The 20,673-nt window shown below is 20.3% G+C and overlaps 9 protein-coding genes across 9 annotated transcripts; 6 read left to right on the top strand and 3 right to left on the bottom strand.

Moving 5' to 3' along the window:
• Positions 1-1,545: 1,545 nt before the first annotated feature.
• Positions 1,546-2,857, top strand: PY17X_1107100 (conserved Plasmodium protein, unknown function; the record flags this gene model as incomplete). The annotated part of the gene is made up of 5 exons (XM_022956443.1): positions 1,546-1,668; positions 1,915-1,999; positions 2,293-2,312; positions 2,512-2,544; positions 2,780-2,857. The coding sequence occupies 5 exons, from the start codon at positions 1,546-1,548 to the stop codon at positions 2,855-2,857; spliced, it is 339 nt and encodes a 112-aa protein (XP_022812351.1).
• Positions 2,858-3,410: 553 nt separating this feature from the next.
• PY17X_1107000 (conserved protein, unknown function) lies at positions 3,411-4,571 on the top strand (the record flags this gene model as incomplete). The annotated part of the gene is made up of 1 exon (XM_721340.1): positions 3,411-4,571. One exon carries the CDS (start codon positions 3,411-3,413, stop codon positions 4,569-4,571), a length of 1,161 nt encoding a protein of 386 aa, XP_726433.1.
• Positions 4,572-5,107: 536 nt separating this feature from the next.
• PY17X_1106900 (transcription initiation factor TFIId) lies at positions 5,108-5,965 on the bottom strand (the record flags this gene model as incomplete). The annotated part of the gene is made up of 1 exon (XM_721339.1): positions 5,108-5,965. The coding sequence occupies one exon, from the start codon at positions 5,963-5,965 to the stop codon at positions 5,108-5,110; it is 858 nt and encodes a 285-aa protein (XP_726432.1).
• An 834-nt stretch (positions 5,966-6,799) lies between these two features.
• On the top strand, positions 6,800-7,713 carry PY17X_1106800 (60S ribosomal subunit protein L24, putative; the record flags this gene model as incomplete). The annotated part of the gene is made up of 3 exons (XM_022956442.1): positions 6,800-6,845; positions 6,964-7,487; positions 7,669-7,713. 3 exons carry the CDS (start codon positions 6,800-6,802, stop codon positions 7,711-7,713), a joined length of 615 nt encoding a protein of 204 aa, XP_022812350.1.
• A 355-nt stretch (positions 7,714-8,068) lies between these two features.
• On the bottom strand, positions 8,069-9,049 carry PY17X_1106700 (conserved Plasmodium protein, unknown function; the record flags this gene model as incomplete). The annotated part of the gene is made up of 3 exons (XM_022956441.1): positions 8,069-8,214; positions 8,369-8,483; positions 8,567-9,049. The coding sequence occupies 3 exons, from the start codon at positions 9,047-9,049 to the stop codon at positions 8,069-8,071; spliced, it is 744 nt and encodes a 247-aa protein (XP_022812349.1).
• Positions 9,050-9,744: 695 nt separating this feature from the next.
• On the top strand, positions 9,745-10,878 carry PY17X_1106600 (mediator of RNA polymerase II transcription subunit 11, putative; the record flags this gene model as incomplete). The annotated part of the gene is made up of 6 exons (XM_022956440.1): positions 9,745-9,786; positions 10,052-10,165; positions 10,337-10,386; positions 10,495-10,579; positions 10,695-10,763; positions 10,849-10,878. The coding sequence occupies 6 exons, from the start codon at positions 9,745-9,747 to the stop codon at positions 10,876-10,878; spliced, it is 390 nt and encodes a 129-aa protein (XP_022812348.1).
• A 1,064-nt stretch (positions 10,879-11,942) lies between these two features.
• Positions 11,943-12,475, top strand: PY17X_1106500 (small ubiquitin-related modifier, putative; the record flags this gene model as incomplete). Its single annotated transcript, XM_022956438.1, has 2 exons — positions 11,943-12,126; positions 12,348-12,475. 2 exons carry the CDS (start codon positions 11,943-11,945, stop codon positions 12,473-12,475), a joined length of 312 nt encoding a protein of 103 aa, XP_022812347.1.
• A 2,408-nt stretch (positions 12,476-14,883) lies between these two features.
• Positions 14,884-16,239, top strand: PY17X_1106400 (conserved Plasmodium protein, unknown function; the record flags this gene model as incomplete). The annotated part of the gene is made up of 1 exon (XM_722283.2): positions 14,884-16,239. The coding sequence occupies one exon, from the start codon at positions 14,884-14,886 to the stop codon at positions 16,237-16,239; it is 1,356 nt and encodes a 451-aa protein (XP_727376.2).
• A 1,670-nt stretch (positions 16,240-17,909) lies between these two features.
• On the bottom strand, positions 17,910-18,755 carry PY17X_1106300 (conserved protein, unknown function; the record flags this gene model as incomplete). The annotated part of the gene is made up of 1 exon (XM_022956437.1): positions 17,910-18,755. The coding sequence occupies one exon, from the start codon at positions 18,753-18,755 to the stop codon at positions 17,910-17,912; it is 846 nt and encodes a 281-aa protein (XP_022812346.1).
• Positions 18,756-20,673: the final 1,918 nt, after the last annotated feature.

Here is a 20,673-nt window from a genome sequence, read left to right as displayed (position 1 = left end):
ATATGGATATTCCAAAGAATAAATTAAATTTTGTTTATTTTATTTTTTTTTAATTCTTTACATATTATACAGCTTTAATAGTTAAACCGTATATTTCGATTTAAAAATATATAACTTTTTCTACATATTTTGGTGTTTTCTTTTTTTTACAATGTATATCATTTCTTTATAATTAATTCATTTTAAAAATAAAGAATATTCTATTTTATTTGTGTGGTTTTATTTAAAAATTGTAAAAAAAAAAATAATAATAAAATAAAATGTATGTAGACAGGGATATATTATCAAATAATGTAGAGAATGTGGGTGTATTTTATAATATATTAAAAAGAAAAGAGAATATTTAAAAAATATTATCGCGTTTTACCGCTTTTTGTTTTTAATACAATGTAATATAAATTTAATAAATAATTGTATTAAATATAATTTTTAAATGAATATAAACACATATGCAGACATATAAAAATGTGAATAAAATGTTATTAAATATGTATATATATATTAATTTGTATTCAGCTTGAACTATCCCATTTTATATTTTCGAACGTGTGTGCATATTGTATATTTTATTTTATTCTTTTTTATTTATATTCCTATTTTAATTCTTTATTTGGGATTTTTTTTAATTCTTTATTTGGATTTTTTTTAATTCTTTATTTGGATTTTTTTTAATTCTTTATTTGGAATTTTTTTTAATTCTTTATTTGGAATTTTTTAGTTAATATTCCATATCAAGCAAACGATAGTATAATTAACTCTACAAAAAAGGAGATAATAAAATGCAAGTTTTTTGCTTTATTTATTTATATGTACATATATGATATATATGTATGATATATGAACGTTTTCGAAATGTTGTAACAATTATGACTGGTTGAAAAGATAGTGAATTAATTTTAATAAATTTTATTGTTTTGGTCACATAACAATGTGTGTAGAAAAAACAATTGCTAGCCCAATATAGTGTAGATACATATAATAATAATATTTTAAATAAATAAATATATATATATATATATATATATATATATATATATATATTATATATATTATATATACTACATGTGTGTGTTTTCTTTTATCAGAAATTTGCATTTTTTATTTCATGTTAAACCTTTTATTTATCGTATTCCTCTTTAGTTACAATTACCATTTCCCTTTTTTTCTTTGCCATATATAATTCGATTTGTATTTTCATTGTTTTGGCACGCAATGATATTATATTTTTTTGTTGACTTAACAATTAGCACATATATAAAATGTAAGCATATTACCATATAAAAAAATAAAGAGATTTATTATATTTATAAATAGCCCCATCAACCAACATACAGTTGTATACATTTTTATAAAAAATTAAAAATTAACAAGTTGATCAAATTTGTTTAAAAAAATTTCGAATATATTAAATTATTTTATTTTTTATTTTATTTTATTTATTTTTTGGGACGTTATTCGGTTTATTTCACTCTTTTTTATTTTTATCATTATAATTTTTTTTTTTTTTAATTTTCGGGTGAAGATAAACGAGACAACTTTACAAAAATGAATAAATTAAAATATTTTTTTTTGAAGTTGTTCCTTTTTTTTGTCATAAATAAATATATTTTATGCAAAAATGTAAATTCAATTGGTAAAGTATCTCCATTTATTTTTATTCAAGCAAAGGTATAAAATATAAATAATATAAAACTATGGAGAGATAAAGAAAAAGAGAGGATGAAATAGTTTGCAATAACTGTTTATGTATATATATATGTGTGTGTGTTTTATAAATTAATAGTATTTCCAATTTTAGTTATAGAATATGTATAATTTTATATTATACACATTTGTTAAATATAGTGATTAATAATATTTTTATAATTTTTTATTTTATTACTAATTGTATTAATTATATTTCAATATTATTAGCTAACAGAATTAAATGTTGCAACTCCTCCTTACACCGTTTTTAACTTTGCGACCGAAGTGAGTTCTACTCAAGATATCATAGAGGGTTAGACAAAAAAAAGGAAAAAAAATGCACACATAATTATAAAAAAATAATATATATGTATGTATTGGGATATACATATGCTTATTTATCAACTAATGTATCATTTTCTTTCAAATGAAATGTATGCTTAAATTGTTTTTACAAAATAGTTCACTTTTACAAAATAGTTAAGATTTGTTTTGGCTAGCTTTATATGTGTTATTTATTATGGTTTTTCATCCCATTGAATTCGCACTTTTATTTCTGGATTTTTTTTTATTTTGGATTTTTTTTATTTTGGATTTTTTTTATAGATCATCTCAAGAATAAAGAGGTAAAGGAATATGCACACACATTTATTATAATAAAAAATAGATAAATTTTAAGTTAAATATTTATACGCGATAAAAAATAGCAGAACAGGAATATCCCTGAAAATTAACTTTCTATTTTTTTATTATTACATTATTATTATATACTTTTTTATTTGTTCCAATTTTATTCATGTTATAAATGACATTATTTTTATGTAGAAAAAAGCTATGAGAAGATTTAAGCAAGATTTGGTAAAAAAAAAAAGATAATACTATTTGAATAAACTATAAAATAAAAGGATAAATAACAATATATATTTATCCAGAAAATTATTTTTTTTTTTTTTTCCATTAAATTTAGTTTTATGAGTCTATATTCATTCAGTTTATTACATTATCACGTTAAATATGCTTTCTTTTTCTTTTCACTTTTCTTTTTCTCTTTCTTTCATTTTTCTTTTCATTTTTTTGTTCTATACTTTTATAGAGGAACAAAAGGGAACATTCTGAAAACATTTTAGCAAATTTATTATCAAGTTCTTTGCAATTTTTTGATTTGGAATAAAATTAAAGGAAAATATTATAATAGCTAATGTAGTTAAAATATAGAAAATTCGAAATAACTGTAGGGAAAATTTAATATTGACACAGTTTAATGAGCCTTAATGAAAATTCAATTTTTATCCGATTTTGTCACGTATTATTTCTTGCTTGCATTTTTATTATTTTATTTTGTTTTATTTTGTTTTATTTATTTGTTTTATTTATTTGTTTTATTTTTTAATAGTTATACATATTTGAAAAAACAACTAAAAACGTTCCGCAAAAATTATACACATTCTATATTTTATAATAAACATGGGTATGCTTTCGAAATGGAAATAAAATAAAAATTTCATTATAATATCGTGTTTGTATGTATGTATGTATGCAAGTATAAATTTTTAGCTATCTACTTGAATATTTTTTTTTTTTTTTTGATTTGCCAAACTGCAAAACTTAAACATCATTTTCCAGTTAAAAAATGGAACAATAGTATAATGTCGTAAACAAAGTTGTGAAACGGTGAAAATTGTGAGGCTGTAAAAATTGTGAACATTTTGAAAGTTGTGAAAAATATGCGCTTTCTAAACCGTTTTAATGTGTATTTTACCCAAATAAGCAAACGGGCTTTTGGAGTGAAAGTGGAAAAAGGGTTAAAACCATCCTCTTTAAGAATAAGAGGAAATAAAAATAATTTTAACGATATAATTAATAAATATTACCCAAATAGAATTTTGAAAAAAGAAAAAAATGAGTTGAATAGAGAGAGTAATATAGATTGTGATAATAAAAAGTATTATATATCTGAAAAAGTGAAACGAAAAATGAAATTACTAAATGATGAAAATAGCAAATTAAATATGTTTAGTGAACTAGCCATTTTTAATCAAGACAAAAATAAAAAAACAACAGAAATGAAGAGTGAAAATGTATTACATAGTCAGTCAATTATAACCCAAGATATTGAGAAAAATAAAAATGTTGAGAAGAATATAAATGTTGAGAAAAATATAAATGTTGAGAAAAATAAAAATGTTGAGAAAAATAAAAATGTTGAGAAAAATAAAAATGTTGAGAAAAATAAAAATGTTGAGAAAAATAAAAATGTTGAGAAAAACATAAATGTTGAAGAAAATAAAAATGTTGAACGAAAAAATGAGACATTGGAAATTTCCAAAGAAGAGCATGATATACAAAAATATAAAAATAAAATACATAAAAAAATATGGATAAGTCTAAAAAAAAATAATAAAAAAGATTTCGAATATTACTATGATATATTAAATAAATATCCACTAAAAGATGAAGTTTCATATAGTATTTTATTACATGGAAAAATAATTATATCGGATGGACAATATTTGGAGGAAAGTTTTAATATACTAAATGAAATGAAATTAAAAAAAATACATCCTTCTTTAATACGATTTAACGAAAGATTATTATGCAGTTATGTTGAATTAACAAATTTGAATTCTCGACCTAACATAAAACAGTGGATAAAAATTTTGAGATGTGTTTGGTTTACCTCTGCTTTAATTAAAGCTAGACGACAAAAATATATTCTAAGAAATATTAATAATGCAAAAAAAAATAAGTCCATCGAATTAGGTAACTTTAAAAATATTTTCAACATTCACAATTTAGCTGCATTGTATGCCGAAAATAAGGACCCTCTAACTAAAGGCTATGACGAATATGTTCAGCATGACCAATTAATGAACAAAGCTACATAAGGCTATAATTACAAATAAAGCTATATAATAGAGCTATTAATAAGGCTACATAATAAAGCTATATATTGGAATTGTGAACGTATTTAACCCGCGCTTAAAAGGGTATGTTGGATCTGCTGTGAAGATTTTGTTAGGTTGGCAAGATGGTGGGTTCAAATAAAAAGAAAACCATGTAATGTACCCCAGTTTTACAAGTTTATATATATTGGCATTTCATGTATATACACACCAAATTTTATAGAAAAAAAATTTGACTGAAATATTTAGGAGTTACGAAAAAATAAAAATTGCACCAAAAAAAAGAGGCATATAACTTATCAAAATTGACAAAACAAATATGGTAGTAAACTATCAGGATTATAATTTAAAATGTGAAAAAAAGAAAAAAAAAGAAAAAAAAAAGAAAAAAAAAAGTTTTAATTTTTACATAAACAAAATAAAATGTGAAAAAAAAGAAAAAAAAAGTTTTAATTTTTACATAATAAAATGTGAAAAAAAGAAAAGGTTTTTTTTAATTTATATTTTTGTTGAAAATATCAACTTTTATATTGTACTAAGACATTGTAAATATCTTGAAAAACGGTGTTAAGTTTTTGTAAAGATTTACAACCAGTGATAATAATTTTTCCAGAAACAAAAATCAAAATAACTGATTTTAAATTTGATGTTGGTTTGTATCTATAAACTAGACCCGCAAATAATTCAGGTTCATAATTGCAATATTCTTTATGATCATGAGCAAGCATTTCTAATCTAACTGGTATATTACAATTTGCACTTGCAATTATATTTTCAATTTTAAAATTTTTTAATCTAATATTTTGGTTAGTAACTAGCTTAATAATTTTCCCAATTTTTTTACATCCTTTTATAGAATCTGTTTTATTTTTTGTACCCGTAAGCATAATTCTTCCACTTTTAAAAATCAATGCTGTACATTTTGGATTATTTATTCGAATTATAAGAGTGTTAATTTTACTAGGATTATATTCTGCACTTTTAATCGAAATTGCTACAAGTCGGAGATCTATTTCTGTATCTAAATTTGCTGATGATATTATATTATGTATTTTTAGTGGTATATCTTTATGAATTAATTTATTTTTTATATTAGAAGATTTGTTATCATCATTTTCATAATTTTGAATATCTTCTATTATTTCTAAATTGTTTTCATTAATAATATTGTCTTCTATTTGGTTATTTTTATCAAAAGATTTTTCAATATCCTTTTCACAATTATTACTCGTTTTATCGTTATATTTCTCTAATGTATTATTTTTGTTTAAAAGCATACTAACTTTTTTTTTATTATAATCATAACTATCATCTTTTAAATGGTTTTCTTCTCTTAAGAAGAAGTTGAGATCATTTAGATCATCGTTTTCGTCCATTTTTTTTAAATAACATTCATATGTATTAGTTATCTGAAATATACATAATTGTTTATCTATATTGCTATTTTTACCGTATTTATACCCTTATTTTATATACTATATCACAATGTTTGCCTTAAAATGGTTGAAAAAAAAATTCGTAATATTAGATATAGAAAATTTTAAATAAAAAAATTCAAAGATGGAAAAATATATTGTATTGGGTTGATATAGTATGTTTATTTTTTTTCGAAAAAATAATTCCAAAAAATGGGAAAAGTAATTTTTTTTTAATATTATATTTGATAAAAATTAAAATTGTTGTATAGATATGTATAATATATATGTATATTTTTTTTATATAAATATAATAAAATGTAACAAACTTGACAAAATATTCCAAAGGAATGTTGTTATAAAGCTTCCTATAGAGTTGGTGACAGTTAAAAAAGAAAAAAAGTGCATAACTAATTATTATTATTATTATTATATATGTATATATATATGTATACATGTATATGCGCCAATAATCTGAACAAAATTTATAAAAAAATTAAAAAGTGGAAAAAAAATAAATAATATAAATTTTGGATTAAGCTGAAAACCGGATTGATTTTATTTCAAAAATACGAAAAATGTAGTATAAAAAAAAATATAGATTTTTATCGGTTTGGTGTTTTTAATAAAAAAAAAATTATATTTATTCGTTGTTTTTGTTATATATTTATTTTTTATATAATTGCCAATTTTTGTCGTTTTTTTACTACATTTTATTTTGAATTTGGACTTTTGGCAATTTATTTCTTTTTTTATTTTATTTTTTCATTCTGTTTTTTTTTTTTTGATGATAAAATGAGGATAGAAAAATGTTGGTATTGCTCGGGAAACATATATCCAGGTAAGAAAAAGAGAACCAAAATGGGAAACCTACGAAATATGCAAAACATGCGAAATATGCACAAAATAATATCACGACATATTTCATACTAATACCTTTGCACATTTATTACGAACAGGGCATGGAATACATTTCATACGAAACGATGCAAGAGTCTTTCGATTTTGTCGTAGTAAATGTCATAAACATTTTAAGGCAAAACATAATCCACGTAAAGTAAAATGGACAAAAATATATCGTAAAGAAAGAAACAAAGAACTTAATGATGATAAAATATTTGAGTTTGAAAAAATTCGAAACGAGCCAATAAAATATGATAGAAATTTATATATAAAAACAATTAATGCTATAAAAACAATTGAAAAGATTAAAGAAAAAAGAAAAATGTTATTTTATAAAAATAGAATAAAAGAAGCATCAGATAAAAAAATTAACTTATCCTTAAATTATATCAAGAAAAATCCAGCTTTATTAAAAAATACAGAATTTGAAAATATACATAAAGAATTAATTGCTAAGAAGCAAGAACATATAGACTTTACCCTAGTTAAGAACAATTTCGAAAGTGATGAAATTATTAAAATGAATGAAAATGATGCAATCAAATTTTCTTCGGATATATTTCACGAACAAAATGTACAGGTAAGAATGAAACTGTCCAAAAAAAATGTAAAATTAAAAACTATAAGTACTTTTGGCATTTTCGATAAATTTATTTTTTTTTCATTTTTATAAATAAACTTTTATTATATTGATACATATACTAATCTACATGGATATATTTTTTTTTTTTTTTTTTTTATTTTTTTTTTCATAATTACAGAAAGAACGAGAACAACGAGAAAATACAAATGTGGAGTTTGTTTGATTCGTTTTATCAAAGGAAATAAAATAAAAAAAATTACAAGCTTATATGTTTTTCTTGTTTTTTTAAAATTTTCCAATATTTATTTTTTAAAATTATTTATCAACAAATTATTGCATATTTTTGTTTAATTCAAAACTGTATACAAAAAATATAAAAAAAATATTAAAAAAATATTAAATAAAATTGATTAAATTGCCAAAATAAATGAAAAGTATTGTGATAAAGGCAAATACCATCACTTAAAAAATCAAATAGTTGGAAAATAAAAATACAAAAAAAAATATTATTTTACATATCAAAATATGAATATATATAACTATTCAGTTATATTTTTTAAGAAAATTTTCTTTTTTCATTAAAAGAATATAGAATTTTTTTTTGTTTTATTTTCTATTGGTAATTTTATAAATATATTAGACAAATTTTCTTTCATTGTCATAAAAAAAAAATTCGCAATATTATATCCATACATAAAACTTAACAATCCATTTGGATTTTTATCTGTAAAAAAAAAAAAAAAAAAAAAAATAGAATAATAAAAGGATATATAATAGTATCGTAATTAATTGTTTATTCAAAAAAGTGTTAAGGAATAAAATTAATATATGTTTATTTTTAGACAATATAATTGGGTGTATTAAAATAGAGAAAATACCTGATTCTTCTATTTGAATATTTCTTTTAAACCACATATTTAAGTTTATTTTGAAAAGTGGTATTTCAAAATTGACATTAAAAAGGAATATAAATGATAGAAAAATAATTGAGATCTGCAAAAAAAAAATAAAATAAGGATAAAGGTGTATGTATATATATTAAAAAAGTGTGCTTTCCTTTTTTTTCGTGTTCATACACATAGCTGTCTTCTAAGAATACTGGTGATTTTATCCGTTGATGAAAAAAATTGCAATAATGCATTCCATGTTAAAACAATATAGTTATTTTTATTTTGGTCATTAAGTTGTTGCATATAAATGTTTAACGTTTGTTCTTCCTTTAAAAGCTTTCTTGTATATTTTCCATTTAATAATAATAAATCATAACTATTTAAATGGCTATTTTCTTTTTTATTTCGCTCGATTAATTTATTATATTTTTTTATCTTCAATTGTAATTCTTCTATATTTTTACAAATGTCCAAATATTCGGAAGATTTAAAATACTGGCAATATTTTTTTAGTATTTTGTTTTGTAATCTTGTCAAAAATTTTATAATATTTTTATTAGTAAAAAATAGCCATATTAAATAGTAAGTTACTTGAACAAAAGCATACAAAAACAAATACAGGGTTGTGTTATGGATGAAATATATCTGGTCACTTGAAGCATGATTCATTATTTAAAAAAAAAATAATAATATAAAGCAAAACACACGGTTATGGATGAAAATATATGGAAATTTTTTGTTAATAAGTTTGGGCAAATTTGAAGAATAATGCTTTAACTGAATTTTAAAAGACGAGCTGTTAAATCAGCTTAACGGCAGGATTTATTAGTTTGAGTTTACAGGTATTATGTACATGTATATTATTATCCCACTTATTTTCCAAAAATTGTATAGATAAAATTGCAAATATCTTAATTTTATTCAAGTTTATTTTGATAATATTTCCAAATTTGTTCACATTTGTTCATATTTTGTTCATATTTTGTTCATATTTTGTTCATATTTTGTTCATATTTTGTTCATATTTTTTCATATTTTGTTCATATTTTGTTCATAATTTTTTCATATTTTGTTCATATTTTGTTCATATTTTGTTCATAATTTTTTCCATATTTTTTCATATTTTGTTCATATTTTTTCATATTTTTTCATATTTTGTTCATAATTTTTTTTTTTTTTTTTTTTTTTTTTTTTTTTTTTTTATGCCATATATACATATATTATATATAATTATATACATAGCCTATCTACAAAAAAAATGTATTTATATATAAAATACACATTTAGTGGATAAAAATTCTTTATATATGTTTATGTCAAAATCAATAAAAATATTATTATAATTGAATTTTATATGTAAAAAAATGGAAACAATAAATGATAATCATTTAAATTCCTTGAAAAGGGTATGTTATATTTAGTTTTTTAATCATGGATGTGTTTTATTTCGCACGTTGTTAAAATAAGGAAATATAGTTTCTTTAAATTTGAATATTTTTGTCTATATTTAATTTATTTTATTTTAATAAGAGCAAATTATAATGTACTTGGATAGACATTTGTTTGTTTGTTATTTAAAATTATTATAGCTATGTGATATAGCTTCATATTATATATTATTATTAACATGCTTGATCATGTTTTTACTAATAACTATTATTTTTTTTATAGCTGAAGGATATATCAAGAATAATTGAAGCCACATTACAGCAAAATAACAGAATAAAAGGCATTTTGGCAAATGAGCTATATTTTAGGAAAAAATGTGAAGCATCTATAGAAACAGTAATTTTTTAAAATGTGAAAATAAAATTTGATTATTATAATGGCAATATTAATTCGTATTTTATATATAGAAGAAAATTAAACAGTCTATGTCCTTTATTTGGTTATTTCTCTGTTTTTATATTTTTTTTTGGGAGTATTATTGTCATGATTTGTTTTCATTTTTTATAGATAAAGAATAATACAGACGAACAAGAATGCTATAGGAAGGTTTCGAAAATGTAAATATTAAAACGTTTCAAAATGGGGTGTTAAACTGAAAAAAAGTATTTTGCTTTACTATTAAATAATTCAGATAAATTATGTACCGTTCATATTTTTCTTATTAGCTTTATTAGGAAACCAAAGTCGGTTTTGGCAAAAGAGCTTGATGAAGAGCTGGCCGAGTATAACAAATATAGCCCTCACCTAGTTGTTAGTTATATAAATATCGAAACGAAGCGATAATGAAATTTTTTATTTAAATATTTTTTCAAAGTACATATTTCTATAAAAATTTTATACACCATTTTTTATTTTTATAATTCAGGATTTAAGAAAAAAGCTAGTGGACAAATTGGCAAATTTAAAAGAGCAATATTTACAGGCCCAAGAAGCTGTAAGTCTCTTTTTTTTTTTTTTTTTTTTACAAATTTCACATAATACTTAATACTCATAAAATAATATTTTTTTTTTTGATACAGATTGAAAAAGAAACTAGCCAAGCTGCTTAAAAGATGATAAAAAATAACACCCGACTACACTACCATATCAATGTGGATTATTGTTATTAAAAATATAATTTCCCACAATTTTATATCATGAATATGAATGGAAAAGAAGATATAAGAGAGTATACATACATATTAAATAATTAACTATATATTTAGAAAAAAATAATAAACATCTTTCTACTATTACATAAATTTTCAAAAACAAACATTAAAAAAAAAAAAAAAAATTCTTATGATTATTCAGTATTTATAAGAATGTTTATTATTTTACAATAAAAAATTAGAATAAAGATATAAAGAAAATAATGTGAATTCGTCTATATATGCTAAAATAATATAATATTAATACTCTATATGTAAATACTTTGTGCATATTTTTATACATATATAATAATTTTGTGTACTTTTTGTATATCCATATAATATTAAATACCATTGTAACATGTATTTTTTTCCTTTAAAAAAAACACTTTTTTTTCTTTCGTTTTTTTGGAGTTTAAAAAAAGATTTATAATATAAATGAGTGTTTGAAATAATTTAAGAAAAGATGAATGAAAGATTAAAAAAAAAAGAAAAACTCTCATAAAATTCGCGCCTTTATTTGAAAATTTAAAAGGGTATCACATATGTAATATTAAAAGCATATAATATTTATAGCTATGTAAAATAATAATAATACATAAAAAAAAAAAATATATGTATGCAGGATATAATATATATATACTAGGTAAAATAATAATACATAAAAAAAATATATATAGTATGCAAATTAGCTGAATTCTCTTTTTTGTACTATTTAAATGTTTTAGTAAATAAAAAAAATATTTTTTAATACTTAATAATTTTTATAAACAAACTTGCACATGAAAAAAACTGCTTATTAATAAATGTTATTTATTATTTATTTTATATTGATTTTTAAATGTTAAAAAAAAAGGTATATTCTTTAATTTACATATAAAATAACATATATGTAGTATATTTTCCGTTGAAGAAGGTATATTTTATAGTTTTCAAAAAATAAATTATATACAAAATATTTATTAACAGTTCATATAAACAAAATGGCAGATGATAATGCAGCAGCAAATAATAATGGAAGCACAGGGACTACACAAGGTGAACATATTCAAGTTAAAGTTCGATCCCCTGATGGAGCAGAAGTTTTTTTTAAAATAAAAAGAAAAACAAAATTGGAAAAATTAATGGAAGTTTATTGTAATCGTCTTGGTCAATCAATAGAAGCAGGTACATGTTTTTAAAAAAAAGAGAACAATCATTTTATTGACATTATGATTTATGTACATATTTTGTTTGTTTCCCTTTTTTTCGTGTTTTTCATCTGGGTACTTGGCCCCCATTTAGCTATCTTAAGCTTTATCACATACATACATATATATATATATATATATATATATTACATACATATATATATATTTTTTTTTTTTTTTTTTTTTTTTTTTTTATAGTCCGATTTTTATATGACGGAGATCGAATACATGGAGAGAATACACCTGACCAACTTGGAATTGAAGATGGGGATGTTATTGATGCAATGGTACAACAAACAGGGGGGAGTATTTATAAGAATATGTGAAGATGTATATGAAGGGGCATATATATAAATTAAACACATGATAAATAATATTAAAATATAAAAAGGGAAATCCGTATATGTGTATAAACTTGATAATTTTAGTATTTGATTTTATGAAAAATATAAAAAATCGCTCATATATATATATATATATATATAATATTGGGAAGGAATATAAGCCACTCAGTGAAATAAGACATATTTTATATTGTTAAATTGCTTGTTCAGGAAGAATATAATTGTACATGTTCTCGTTGATATATCAATATGTATACTATTTAAAGCCCTATCATTTTATTTTCCTTCTTGGAATATTTAAAAGGAAAATAATAATAACAACAATAATAATAATAACAATAATAATAATAACAATAATAACAATAATAATAATAACAATAATAATAATAACAATAATAATAAATGTTGTAACTCTGTCATTTTTTTTGATGAGAGTGCAGCTTTATATTTAGACAAATACATGATCATGCATTTCATATGTATACATATTTTATCAATTATTTTTTTTTCTTAATTGCATATATATATATATGGATAGCAATATTTTTGCTTTTACATATTTTCAAAATTTTTATATGGTTTTCCCACATTTTATACAGCTTTATAAATGTTATCAAAAAATGGCAATTAGTATATTTATAAATCAATTAGTATATTTTAATTTAATTAGTATATTTTAAGCCAATATATTTATAAGTCAATTGTGTATTTTATTAATTTTTTTATCAAGTTTTATAAATTTTTTTTTTTTTTTTGAAATCATAATTTTTAAAAAATGTGTATTTGACTTAAGCAAAACTTATTCCTACATTTTATGCTACACATATATATATATATATTTGATAAAAAAAAAATTAACAAATATTTAGCAAGCTTAGGGAAAATTCATAAAATTTATGAGATACTTATAGAATATTCACTTTTATATTTTTAATATACCCATTCAGTTTTATGTAGATAAAAAACTTATGGATATTTGTTTACACACAAAGTGAAAATTTGATAAAGTACTATATTTAATAATTTTAAATAAAATAAAAAATGCGTAATTGGTATGATTTTTCACATATAACAAAACAAACAAAATAAAATATATCTTTTTTTTTTTTTATTTTCCTTTGGAAATATTAGCTGGTTATAAGTCTGAATGGTCTTAATTTATTTAAATTAGTAATTTTGATTAAATATATATATATATATATATACATACATATGTCTTTTTATAATTATATATGTCTGGTGTGAAATATATGTTCATTATTATTTTATATGCACACATGCATGTGCGTGTATATTTATAATATAGATATATAGATAGGGAAGTAAATTATTTTTAAATATTTTTTAATTGTGGAAAATATTCGTATAAAAACCGAAAAAAACATAACAATATTTAAAATAAATTTATATTGGCAAGGTTAAATAAGCTTTTAATCATTTTAATACAGTATTATTTGCATATAAAGATATGTTTAAAAAAAACTGGATGAACAAAAAATAGAAATTATGCAAATTTAACAAATATAATCGCTTTTATTTCGACAATAACATACAAAATATAGAGGGCAATATATGTATAATAATATATATATATAATATATATATTATATATGTTGCCATTTTTGAATGTAGAGTAAGCACAGTCTTTATTTGAAATGTTTTTATAATAAAAAATATGCTACTCATTAAAAATTGTATTTTATATTTTATACATTTTATATTTTACATTTTATATTTTACATTTTACATTTTACATTTTATACATTTTACATTTTATACATTTTACATTTTATACATTTTACATTTTATACATTTTACATTTTATGCTTACAAACATTTCGAAAATAAAATACTGGGTAAAATACACAAATAAATATGCATTAGCCCCTCGCCGTTTTTTGCCTTAGCATATAAGCATATCATTTTAAAATAACAAATATATTTATATGTATCTCTATTTTGTATGCTTAAAAATTTAAAGGACATTTTTAAATATTTCAAAAAATTACGAGAATAAAAAAATATACAAATATCGAAATTCAAGCCATTTTTATATTATAGCGAAACAAGACACATAACACACAAAAATATGTTATATATATATATGTATGTACTAAAGTGGATATACATAAAATATTATATATAAGAATAAAACGATAGTTATAATATAGGATACATGTGCCACTTATTTTATTTTTTTCAAAAGAACAAAACTGTTGCATCGCACGGGTGTAAATACATATAAGCACAGCAAGCCGACTTATTCCCCACGCATTTGCCACATTTTACCACATTTTGCCACATTTTGCCACATTTTACCACATTTTACTATATTGATTTTTTTTATTTTTTTTGATTTTTTTTGATTTTTTTTGGTTTTATTTTTAAAAATGAAATTAGGGAAAGTCTGGTTGATCATAGGTTTTGCATATGTAGCTACGACCTTAAAATGTGAAAATGGTGTTAGCACAAAAGATGGGAATGATGAGATTAATAATATGAGTAGAGAACAAATTTTAGAAAACAATATTAATGAAGCACAGAGAAAAATAAAAGAATGTGAGAACCAAAAAAATGAGCTAGCTATTCAAATTAAAAATGTTCAGAATAGTTTACATGAATATATAGAAAATAATAAAAATGAATTAAATTTGTGTGTATCTCAAATGAATGAAACAAAAAATTTGTTTAAAAATTGTAAAGAAAAGGAATTAAAAAATAGTGAAGAAATTAAAAATATAAGAAATGAATATAATGAGAATTTAAATAAAAAGGAAAATGAAAATAAAAATTTGGAAAGTAAAATAAATAAGTTAGAAATTAAAATAGCTAATACTGAATATAAATTAAATGATTGTAGTAAAAAATATGAAAAATATTACTATAATAATAATGGATATGAAAATGGAGAAAATTATTTAATATCTTATAATATGATTAAGATATATTTTCATAAAATTTATAAAATATATAAAACAATTTATATTATAATAATTGAAAATACATATTTATTTGAAATATTGAACAGAATTTATATTATATATTATAACTTGATAAAATATACAAAAATGTATGGTACTTTGACAATTAGTAAAATATATGAATTTTATGAATTTATAATAAATAATAATAAAATAAATATAATTATAAATATATATAATGATTATATTTATAAATATTATCATCTTTTTTTAAAAAATAAAATTAATACAATTTTATCACATAGTTATGATTTAATTTTAAAACATGTTAAGAATGTAATTCCAATATTATTATCATTAAAAGATGGTTATTTTAAATATGTAGAACATTTTGTCCAAAAATTAAATATAAATGCAGAAAATTTCGTAAATAAAATAAATACAATAAATCCAGAATTAAAGGGAATAATACCTACAAATTTACTAGATCAAATATTATTTTTATTATTTTTCACTATTGTTAATTTTATTCACATATATATATTGTTTTATATTATATATATATCATTTAAATATTCCATAAAAATTATAATATGGTTATTGAGATGGATATGTTTTTTTATTTCATCTATATTTCAACTCATAATTTTTATTTTGACATTGCCAATTAGACCTTTTATATCAAAAAAAAATCGTAAAAATAGAAAAACATACAGAAGACATGATGATAATAATGCTTATGATAATTCTGAACGAATATCTTACCAACAACAAGAATACAAAAAATTATACAAAAGTCAAAATGCATATCAAAGAAAATTTTAAATTATTTTATCGAATTTGTAGTGTGTGAAAAAAATTAAATATTTATATATGCACACAATTTGTGTGTAAAAAAAAAAATATATATATTTCGTATTGACAATTTATATCCACAGAATAAGTTAAGGTATTTATATTATAAATAGTTTTAATAGGTATTAACATTAAGTTTTATTTTTTTCGTATATTTATCTATTTTACAAAATGCTTGTTGATTTTAGAATTTTTTTATAGCAAGAAATGCTTCATAAAAAATTGTTACATCATTCTTCAATCGACCAGAATCTCTAATTCATTCTCTTACACACATACATATATATATTATGCACACACATATATATATTATATACATATATATACATACATGTGTGTGCCTATTTTATTATTCCCTTTGTGATGCTTATCAATGGTTTATACTTCAAATTGCTTGAACTGTTTCTTACATTTTTTTTTTGTTTTTTAAAGTTCGAATAAACATTTTAAAATAGAGCTTAATCTATGCTTTATTCCATTTCAGGACTATAAGCGGCAAAAAATGTTTCGTTCATCTTCGTTCTTTTATTCGTTTATTATTCATTCTTCTATTTATTCTTTGCACTTTTACACTGTTTATACTTCATTTTTTGCACCATTTTTTGCAATTTCCACGTTTTAATGAATTTGACATTAGTTATTTAGCTACCTACATATTTAGCTACCTACATATTTAGCTACCTGCATATTTAGCTACCTGCATATTTAGCTACCTGCATATTTAGCTACCTGCATATTTAGCTACCTACATATTTAGCTACCTACATGTTTAACTACCTACATATTATCTTGTATTATTTAAAGGAATGTTGTTTTGTTCCATGTGATGGACAAACATATTTATTAATGTGAACAGAGATATATACTAGTATAACTTAAACTTATATTTTTTTGAGTTTGGAAAAGATATATTAATATAAATCAATAAAAATTAAATAAGCTGTTAATAAAAATTAAATAAGCTCTAATAAAAATTAAATAACTATTAATAAAAAATTAAATAACTATTAATAAAAATTAAATAAACTGTTAATAAAATTTATAGGTGTGTATAGAATAATGATAATTTAAAAATAAATTTTTACATTTTTAAAATCACTTTTTTAGTTATTTTTGGGGGGTTTAGACAAAATAATAAATATGTTAAGGATAGTTAAAAAAATGGTAAACTATAAACAATAATTTAATAGGGTATTTTTTTAATTATTATAACACATTGAAAATGAATTAAAAAATAGATAAAAATTAGATAAAAATTAGATAAAAAATAGATAAAAATTAGATAAAAATTAAATAAAAATTAAATAAAAATAAATTAAAAATATGTTATCACATAAATGTAAATACAATGTACAGAAAAAAGTAATAAAATAATGGAACACTAAAAGGGTGTGAAAAAAATAAGCATTATAAATATTATTAAAGTGGGAATGATATTATTCTCAAGAATACAAATGAGTTAAACAAATAAAATAAAATAAAATAAAATACATATATATATATTTGATATAATCAGGATATCATAAATGATGTGTGGTGTATCGTAAGTCGGCGGATATAGGAATTCTCCACTTTATTTGTATTAAAAATGTGGAAAAAAATACCATAATAGTGTGTTTTTTTATATTATCACGGCCTTATCACGGCTTTCTTTTCGCTTTGTTTTCAAACATTTTCCTTTCAACATTTTCTGCAAAAATTTTATTATCCAAATAATTTTGGTTAGCTTTTAACTTTTCTTCATCAATAGAATTAACTATTTTGTAATGTTTCCAATCTTCTGTTGATTTATCAATTGTATTGATTTGCTTATTTTCTTGTATTTGCTGTACAAGTTGATCAATATTTGCAAAATTTCCACCAATATTTATTTTGTCTTTTGTTTTTAAATATCTTTTATATGAAGAGGAAGTTTTGTCGATTTTTTTTTTAATATTATATATTTTACCAGCATACATGTATTTTTTTTCTACATATACAGAATTGTTAGAATAAAATGAATTTAATGCACTTTTGACAACATTTGAGACATCAGAATTGTTGTTATTATCATCACTATTATTATTATTATTATCATAAAATTTTCGACATATTTTTTTATAATCTTTTATGTCCATAAAATTGGAATTATCTTGTTCTATTGAGCAATATTTATTCAGATGGTTAAACAATTTTTGTGTTGTATTATTATTTTTTTCATATTGAGGATATTTTTTATGAAATTGAAGAAGAAAATCTTCATTCGTAACACTATTTTCATGAGTGTATAATTTTTCATATTCTTTATTAATATCGGTATATATTTTTTCTGTTTTTTCTTTTATGATAGATTTTTTAATATTATTTTCTGTTTTTTTTGAGTTTTTTTTTTTTTTTTTTTCTTCTTTTTTTTCTTCTTTTAATTCTTCTTTTAAATCTTCTTCAACATTATAGTCTTCATCATTTTCATCTGATGAAGGGAATTCCATATTAAGAATTGTCGCCATTTTTTAAAAATGTTTGTCAAAAAAAATAAACAAATAAAATATAGTTAGAACATCATTCTGATTTTATAGGGATATATACATAGCAATTTGTATATATATAGAGAGAGATTTCGAAAAAAATTATATTTTGATACTTTTACAAGAACAAATATGTTCAGATTGTATATTATAAGCAAAATTAATAAAAGAATGGTAGTATAAGCAAAATTAATAAAAGAATGGTAATATAAGCAAAATTAATTCGTAAATAATTCGTAAATAATTCGTAAATAATTCGTAAATAATTCGACTTGGTATATCCCAACTCATATGTGAATGAGGCAGAAAATTGTAGGCAATGAATGGGCTATAGATGAATATTATTTTTGTTAATATTTATTATGCTTATTATTTTGGGTAAACCCTTTTAAGATAATTTTATTTTCCCGAATTTTCAATACATACATATGATGATTTATTTATTTACTACATAACTATATGATAAAATGTTTATAAAAAAATGGGGAAAATTCTAAACCCCATAATTGTGTATTTTCGTGCGCCTATTTTTAAGAAACATATAAAAATTAGCTTTTTTTTGTATAATTTTTTTAAGCATCCCTTTATTTTAATAAATTATTATATAAGATATAAAAAATAAAAAACGAATAAGGTATATTTATTTTTTAATTGTGAATTTTTAATTTTTACTATTGTATTAATATGCATTTAAATTTATAATGAACTGGTATAAATATAATAGTTAGTTCTTTATCATATTATATACACAATTATGTAATTTAACATGTATATATATATGTATATATATTTGCATTGGGTTTTAAAAGCTCATAAAAAAATAAAACAAAATGAAAAACCTTATTAAAAAAAATAAAGCAAAATGAAAAACCTTATTAAAAAAAATAAAGCAAAATGAAAAACCTTATTAAAAAAAATAAAACATAATAATAATAGTGTCCTAGCATTCCATTTTTTAGCCTAAAATAAAAAAATATATTTTTATTAAAATTAAAAAATGTCTGTTTAAATGTTTTTAATTTTATAAGCCCTCAAAGAAAGGAATACAATTTGTATTTATTTATGTTTTTTCTTTTTTTGTCAATAAATATAAAATATACTAAATATTATTAAATGATAAAAAAAAAAAATATCACTTATTATAAAATTCATGAATTTGAAAATAATTAGAGAGAATATAAACATAACTTACATTAATAGAACTAGTTATATAAATAATAAGTAATATTTTTAATATATATTAAATTTTAAATGCTTCATTTTATAAAATTGAGAAATATATGTGTGTGTGTGTGTGTGTATGTTGCTCGGTTAGCATATGTGTATATCATTTTGTTAATACACAACCTTATGCATTTTTTTTTTTTTTTTAATAATAATTTATTAGTTGTATAATTCTCACAAATTGAAAAAAATATATAATGAGTAATATATAATGTACATAACAAATATAAGTGTGTTTCTATATATTAGACATATTTTACCATATATATAGCAAAGATAAATAAAAGAGATATTTTTAGTACAATAATATAAAATACCGTGCATATATATTACACTTATTTTTTTATTTTATTCACTTCAGTATTAATGTGAGCCCATTGCATAGACACTTTTATGTTATCAACATAATATACATATATATATTATATGATTCATGTATATTTTTTATTTCATTAGTTTGATAGACATATAAAAAAAGAAAAAAGAAATAAAATAAAAATTAATCAGTAAAACGATAAGTATATTAACACAAATTTTAAATAAAAGAAATGTAAAAAAGCATAAAAATATTTAGGAAATAATACTAAATAATACTAAATATATATCTATTTTTTTTTTTTTTTTTTTTTTTTTTTAAAACATTTTGAATGTATGGATGTAGTTATATTAAAACGAA

This window comes from Plasmodium yoelii (genome assembly GCF_900002385.2).
Source record: "Plasmodium yoelii strain 17X genome assembly, chromosome: 11".
Taxonomy (NCBI): Eukaryota; Apicomplexa; class Aconoidasida; order Haemosporida; family Plasmodiidae; genus Plasmodium; species Plasmodium yoelii.
Note: the sequence above shows the minus strand (reverse complement) of the source record. Positions and strands in the feature narration are given on the sequence as shown.